Raw genomic sequence first — 7,910 nt, 5'->3', positions numbered from 1 at the left:
AAATCCAGAAGTCTGTGCTTTAGAGCACATGGTTTATCGGCACCTGGACGTGTGCCGTATAGAGGTTTGAGCTGTGTAATTTGAAATTTTAAGAGTTTTTTTGCTCTAGGTGGAAAACTTTCGGTATTTTTTCTCTGGTAAACGGACTGCACCTTTATAGTGTAAAATAATGATGGTGATGATGAGAGTAATAACGATGATAATAATACAAATTGTGATCGAGTTTGATTTTATTGGGAGTCAAGTAAACACATCACCAACTTGGTGTCCTTCCCCCTCCTGTCGCTATGTTTCCAATTCAACTAGAGCCTTTTGGCTCTAAGAGGAACACGGCCCCTCCCCACCCAACCCCGAACAAGAACAAAGTCGCAAGAAGGAATGCCCAAGAAATAGTTTATTCTGAACAAGAAACAACATCAACTTAAACACAGCCAGGAAATCTAGCGTCTCTTGGGCTTACTTCTAGCTCCTGCCCCCTAATTCATGAACTCAGCCCAGCAAGAAATCCTAAGTGCTGCCCGGGTCACAGTGAAGAGAGAAGCAGCCCTGCGATTGCCTGGAGGGAACAGGACAGTGCTGGTGGGGGATGGAGAACGACGAGTGCGCAAGACAAGCAGACTGACGTGGGCAACGGAATCGAGGAGTAGGCTTGGCTGAAAGGAGGACTCTTAGGAGCATCTCCTTTTTGAAGGTTAAAGACAGAAAACCACACCCTCCGTTAAAACGTCTCTTAAGATTTCGGAGAGATGGCATGGACGGCCCCGAGGGTGGACTGATGATGTAAAAAGTAAAAACCGGAAGTTGGAAGGAAATCTAAAACCACAGCGGAACGTCGACAGGGATGGACGGAGTTCCAAGACTCCGGGAAGAAAAGCTCAAGGAAGCCAAACCACCGGACTCGTTTCTGCGGAAAGTGACCTGCCAAACGAGTGACGTAGGGAAGTCTCTGCAAACGATGACGGTGACGTGGGCACAAAGTGCCTACCATGCAGTGGGTGCCGTGTGCTGGGCACGGGACACACAGAATGCCACCGGCTCCCGTAACCACCCTGCAAGGCTGGCTTCATCGCCGCCGCTCTGAAACAAGGAAACGACACCGAAGTGATTATGCCGTTTGCCTAAGGTCTTCCGGTTGGTAAACAGCAGGGCTGGGTTCCGAGCACGAGCCTGATGCCGCGCCGAAGCTCGGTCCCCGGTGCTACGGCGTCTCCCCATCCAGAGGGCAGAGCGCTGCCCGCACAGGTCCCACAGCCGTTTGTTCCTTGTGCGAGTCCACTGTCCTCCTAGACTCAACTTCCTGGTGACCCATGCTTCTTTGTTCCTCAATACAGAGCCACCTCATCCGTGGCACTTGGGGACCCTCTTTAAGACAATGCTGAGGAGGCCACTTCCCACCCTTCACAGGAAAGACGCCCAGAAAGGGGACGGGGACTCAGAATTTGGCGGTGGGACTGGGTTTGGGAGGAACTCTCAAAATGGTGGTCAGTGACTTGACCTTCTGAAGGGCATCCACCTGCCACGCCAGTGCGGGGTGTGGGGTGGGGACCTGCTGGGATTACAGGTGGGAGGCGGTCTTCTGGGAAGAAGGGCAGACATGCACCTGTAGCATCAGGACCTAGGGGACCAGGCTGGTGCGCGGCCACGCCACCTTAGCGGGTCAGAAAGACTGGCCTCCCAGAGGCGGCAAATGAAGACACTTCCGGTTTTGCTCCAGGATGTGGGAATCGTGGGAATGGAGGGGGTGCCTAGTTGCCTTGCGGGATGGGAGTGGACTTCGAATATCAAGGTTCTATTTTGCCTGTGTAAACAATTTCATAAATGTCGGAGATTTTGCACGTCTCCTACCTATTTGGTTTCTCCCAATAACCTTGTAGAAGTGGGACAGACAGCTGTTTTAACCCCTTTGGCAGATGCAGAAAACTGAGGCACAGGAAGGGCAAGGTTGTCCGAAGTCGCGCAGAGAATCCGTCAGGCACCTGCGACCAGAACCCGGGCTTCCCAGCTCCAAGCCCAGGGCTGTCTCTGCATCTGGTGTGACCAGGAGTGAGATAGGGACCATCGTGGCACAGAGAGGGGCTTCCGGTGGGCAGGACGGGAATGCGCACAGTCCCGTCAGGCGGCCGCAGGCGGTGGCTTAGCTGCTGCAGCCCCGGGAGCAGGCGTGGCCCAGGATGTTGTTGTTGCAGCCGTCCTGGAGCTTGCCCTGGGTCTGGCTCCCAGCTCGGCCCTCTGTGTCCAAGAGCTGGCTGGTCTGCCCCTGCTGCCTCCTCAGCCTGCAAATAAACACAGCACAGACCTGAGTTGGTGGCACAGAACCGAGGGTGGCGGGAGGTCCGGGAGACGCATTTGGACAAACAGGGCAACTGGGAAGCCTTCCGCCCATGCCGTCCCCTGGCTTGGGAGGCACGGCTGCTACAGGCCCAGAGTGTGGCGCCCTGGAGCCCAGGCGGGCCTGGGATCGAAGCCTGGGTCAGGTGCACTCCGGTGAGATACTTAACACACAGAGCCTCAGTTACCCTATCTCCGGAAAATGCGGATAATGATTCCTGCCTTAGGACTCCCTGCAAAGTCTGCGGGAGATCATGGCTGCGATTTGCTAAGCTCACACCGTCGGTGTCGGTGATGAGCCCCCGCACATCATTCATTCACGCCTATAATCGAATGCCCACTGATGTACCAGCCACCACGCAGGGGAGCAGGGGAGACCCTGGCCAGCAAAGTAGTCCTCTTGTCTGTCTTCACGGAGTTTACCCTCTAAACGGGCAATGGCCACTAATCAAACTTATACCCCAAATACATATCCAAACAGATGAGCACCCAGCCTTACAAAATGGCCCACGACAAACTGTTAAGGGGGCGTGAGTCTCAGCCCTGCATTTCTTCACAGCTGGCCACCTGGTCGCCCTCCACAGGACCTAAGACGTCAACATCCTTCTCTTTGTGACCTGCGAGTTCACGTTCACGCATGATCCTAGAACTGTCACCGCGTGCATGGTGCAGGCAAAAAATAAAATGGAGACCTTCAGGGAGGGAGGGAGGGAGAAGTCTGAGACCAGGAAGAACACAGCTCTCAGCACTTGCTAGTTGGGCACCGTGGGTCAAGCTGCTGTCTTCTTCTGGGCCTCAGTTTCCCTCTGTAAACCTGGGATTATCCCATTCACTTGGCAGGAGGCTAAGGGAATCAGAGAGCATGTATGTGAAATATCCACTATGGGGCTGGAAATAATAATATTGCCACAATTCTCTCTTTTTAAATTTTTTATTTAAAAAATATTTTTTTAATGTTTATTTTTTTTTGAGAGTGAGAGAGACAGAGTGCAAGCAGGGGAGGGGCAGAAAAAGAGGAAGACACAGAATCCGAAGCACGCTCCAGGCTCTGAGCTGTCAGCACAGAGCCCAATGTGGGGCTCGAGCTCATGAACCACGAGTTCATGACCTGAGCCAAAGTCAGTCGCTCAACCGACTGAGCCACCCGGTGCCTCTAAATTTTTTTTAAATGTTTATTTTTGAGAGAGAGAGAGAGAGAGAGAGAGAGACAGAGTGTCAGCAGGGGGAGGGGCAGAGAGAGAGGGAGACACAGAATCCAAAGCAGGCTCCAGGCTCTGAGCTGTCAGCACAGAGCCCGATGTGGGGCTTGGACTCCCGAACTGAGTTCATGACCTGAGCTAAAGTCAGACACTTAACTGACTGAGCCACCCAGGTGCCCCATATTGCCACAATTCTTGTTCTGAAGGACGCAGGTTTCAGAGTGAATTTATTTTTGAACATTAGTAGCTTCCGTCCAGCAGACTGTGGACCTATGAAAGATGTAAACGACAGCCACTTCACTCGGCAAACATGCATGTGACTACAACACAGTCATGGCCTTGACAGGTCACAGTGTGTGTGTGTGCGCGCGCACGCTTGGTGGGATCTTCTAGTGTCCGCAACAATGTGAGGGCTGGAGTGAGCTCTTCAGGCAATGCTGAAGTACCAGCAACAACACAGTATTTTTTTTTTTTTTTAATTTTTTTTTTCAACATTTTTTATTTATTTTTGGGACAGAGAGAGACAGAGCATGAACGGGGGAGGGGCAGAGAGAGAGGGAGACACAGAATCGGAAACAGGCTCCAGGCTCCGAGCCATCAGCCCAGAGCCTGATGCGGGGCTCGAACTCACGGACCGCAAGATCGTGACCTGGCTGAAGTCGGACGCTTAACCGACTGCGCCACCCAGGCGCCCCAACACAGTATTTTTAAGACGGGAAACTGGGTGGCCACTGCCTCCTACCCTTGGGCCACCCGCAGGGCCGAGGAGCAGGTGTGCGGTCCCTGTGCCCCTGTGGCTCGCAGCTGTCCAGCTAGCACACCTGGGAAAGATGGTTAGGGCTCGCATTCATCATCCTATTGAAGGAGGCGTCAGCACCCAGAGGGCGGCCTGGGGTCTGGAGGGAGAGTCTTTCTAGGATGAGGAGAGGGGGTGGTCAGACTTCCTGGGCAGGGCTGGGAACTTCCCGGGAACCTTCCTCCCCTGTCCCTCCTCTTTCCTCTCCTCTGTTTTAAGGGACTCTCTCAGGCACTCCTGGAAAGAAAATCCGATAAAAACTAGGAAAAAGTCGAAAACTCAAATGGCTAGGAAACTAAATGGCAGAGGCCTGCACTTCCAAAGCAGGACGTTCCTCTTTGGTTCATAACTATAATACCATGTAATTCTCTGGGTGTATCACGAGATAAACATGAATGCCATTAACACTTCCTGTTAAATGTTCAAACACAGCAGAGGTAGCATTGCTGTCTCTACACCCCAGTCCTTCTCTAATTATAACACAAAATATAGCTTCAAAAGTTGCACAATAAAGAATGGAGCAGATGAGGGAGAGGTGGGTTTGGAAATCTTGTTGGGGCAGGGAAGGTTTCCTGCAGGAGGCAGCATTTGAGCTGGGCTTTAAGGATTTGAATGGAATGGGGGTAGCGGGAGGGAGGCAGGGGTTCTGAAATGAAGGGACAGGAGTGAGGTAAGGCACAGAAATAGAACAAACAGAACACTGCTGTGTGGACCAGCCTCCTCTCTGGAGCTGATGGTTTAGGCACTCTGGCCCCTTCTTTTGGCCAGAAGTTATTTCACGAGTAGAACCAGCAGCTTCAAGTCCGCCTTCTTCTGTGGAGCGTCATACATAAAATACTATGACCGTGAGTCCCGGACCCTACAGCACTAACTAAATGAAGTACGGGTCATGCATGCCCCTGGCAACCTACCATCAGATTCATTGTGAACCAAGGTGGCTGAATCAAGAAAGAGGGACCCTTCTCTGGGCATCCCCCCATCCACCTAGAGCCTGTGGAGCTGGGATTCTACTCTAGTTCTGGGAGACACCAAAGCCTGCATTCTTCCAACTACATCTGCAATGCCCCTCACCCACCAACATTCATCATCCATTCTCCACCCACCCAGCAAAATCCATCCATTTTCCACCCACCGATCCATATATTCATCCACTTATTTACTCATTTGCCTATTCACCTACCCCATCCATCCCCCATCCATCCATCCACCCTTCCATCTATTCATCCATCCCCCATTCATCCATCCATCCCCCATTCATCCATCCATCCCCCATCCATCCATCCACCCTTCCATCTATTCATCCATCCCCCATTCATCCATCCTTCCATCCATCCATCCCCCATCCATCCATCCACCCTTCCATCTATTCATCCATCCCCCATTCATCCATCCTTCCATCCATCCATCCCCCATCCATCCATCCACCCATCCATCCATCCACCCTTCCATCTATTCATCCATCCCCCATTCATCCATCCTTCCATCCATCCATCCCCCATCCATCCATCCCCCATCCATCCATCCACCCATCCATCCATCCACCCTTCCATCTATTCATCCATCCCCCATTCATCCATCCCCCATTCATCCATCCTTCCATCCATCCATCCCCCATCCATCCCCCATCCATCCATCCACCCTTCCATCTATTCATCCATCCCCCCATTCATCCATCCTTCCATCCATCCATCCCCCATCCATCCATCCATCCATCCATCTACTTCCATTATGTCCACCCATCTGTCCCACCTCCAACCCCACCTATTCATGCCTCCTCACCTGTCCACCCCTCACACACTTACCGATTTACCACCCAGCCACCCACCTCCCATATACACACCCAACACCCATCCATCTGCCTCATCCATTGATCATCCCCCCATCCACCTAATTATCTACCTAGTCATCCATCCATTTCATCCATTCACTATACACTGATCTGTCGATCTCCTGATTTACCCCCATTTCCCCATCCACCCCCCTCCCATCTATCTCCTATTCATCTACTATCCATCCACCCATCACCCTCCTGCCTATCCGTTCATCCATCCACTCCCATACTTCCATTCATCATTGCCACCCACCCATCTGCTCAATACACTTCCACCTACCCACCCACCACCAACCCATGCATCCCCCTACCCTTCCACTGGCACTGTCTGTGGCTCACAGTTGAAGGGGCTGTGGAGCAGGGCAGAGAGAAAACAGCGAACATTCACTGTGATGAAGTCTCTGCTGGAAGCAAGTGCCACAGCATAGCACCAAGGGTCTGGGCTTAGAGCCAGCCTCCATCCCTGGGGCTGCCACTTACGAGCTACGTGACTTTGGGAGGCTGGACTCCCAGGGCTATCGTTCTTCAAGACCCATGCTCTTTCCATTGACTCCTATGCCATCCAATCTGGACCTGGAGGGAAGAGAGCGTGGAATGATTTTTCCACGCTCTGAAGGAATTAGAATGGCTCATGTTGCTGAAATAGGAATCCGTGAACCGAGAAAGAGATACGAAACCATATGGTTGTGGCCCTGAGAGCTCACTTCTATGACTAGCCCACAGCCCAGTTTTATCTGTAATGGGAAGAAATGAAAAAGGCTTTTACATATCCTACTAGGCAGAGCTCAAGTCTGCTGATGCAAATTGGCTGGTTATCCCTGCAATGGCAGGAACATTTAATTTTCTCAGCCAACTTATCAAATTAATTGTCAGCTTTGTGGCCAGAATTCCGAGTGACAGACACAAGTTCCCTCAACCCCCCCCCCCCCCCACTGCCGAACTCCACGATTAGATGCTAGAAGGAAGCACTCTAGGATAGCAAACCTTGCCCAAGGAGAGGAGGACACACATTAAAATTCGTAATAAATCGGGCTGGAGGCATTTTTCAAAGGCAAAGCATCTGAGAAGAGTAAAATAAAATGATTAGCAATCAAAGTAATTTAAAATCAAGCTATATCACACAGGCAGGATGCAGTCGGCTTAATACCCAACATCCAACCAGTACGGGCTTTCCGCAGGGAAGGCCCTGCCTCTGACATGAGAGCCGGGTTTTCGTTTATGCCATCAGCTTCGAAAAAGAAAACCATTTTAAAGCGTTTTCACACCTATTGATATCATCCCACTGGTTCTCCCCGTGTATGTTTCCTGGATTGTGTAGAAAGGTGGATGGAGAGGCAAAGGGGTGTATCGGGAGAGTGCAGGCTTAGGAGTCTCGGCAGAATTAGATCAGAGGCCCAGCTTCGCCATCATTGGCCGAGTGGCCGGGGACTTGCAACTTCTTCAAGTCTCTCTCTCTTCATCTGCAACACAGGGACGGGAGAAGATGAACCACTGTGTGCCATCCGTCTGTCCCATAGCAGCTACTTTATAAAGGGCAGCTATTTAAAAACAAATCTTAATGTTTATTCACATTTGACAGAGAGAGAGAGAGAGAGAGAGAACACGAGGAGTGGAGGGAAAGAGAGAAAGGGAGACAGAATCAGAAGCAGGCTCCAGGCTCCGAGCTGCCAGCACAGAGCCCGACGTGGGGCTCGAACTCACGAGTCGCGAGATCATGACCTGGGCAGAAGTCAGATGCTTAACTGACTGAGCCACC

The 7,910-nt window shown here is 51.7% G+C and overlaps 1 protein-coding gene across 5 annotated transcripts in view; it reads right to left on the bottom strand.

Annotated features, from left to right (window-relative positions):
• Positions 1 to 373: 373 nt before the first annotated feature.
• Positions 374 to 7,910, bottom strand: part of STK32B (serine/threonine kinase 32B) — a 391,097-nt gene continuing 383,560 nt past the window's right edge. For all 5 annotated transcript variants that reach the window (XM_058723111.1, XM_058723113.1, XM_058723115.1 and 2 more), the window contains one exon: positions 374 to 2,273. In XM_058723111.1, the coding sequence (XP_058579094.1) occupies positions 2,135 to 2,273 (139 nt within the window). In that variant the 3' untranslated portion in view covers positions 374 to 2,134. The remainder of the gene's footprint in view (positions 2,274 to 7,910) is intronic.

The sequence above is a fragment of the Neofelis nebulosa genome, chromosome 3 (assembly GCF_028018385.1).
Source record: "Neofelis nebulosa isolate mNeoNeb1 chromosome 3, mNeoNeb1.pri, whole genome shotgun sequence".
Lineage (NCBI taxonomy): Eukaryota > Metazoa > Chordata > Mammalia > Carnivora > Felidae > Neofelis > Neofelis nebulosa.
This window is presented reverse-complemented; position numbering and strand designations above follow the sequence as displayed.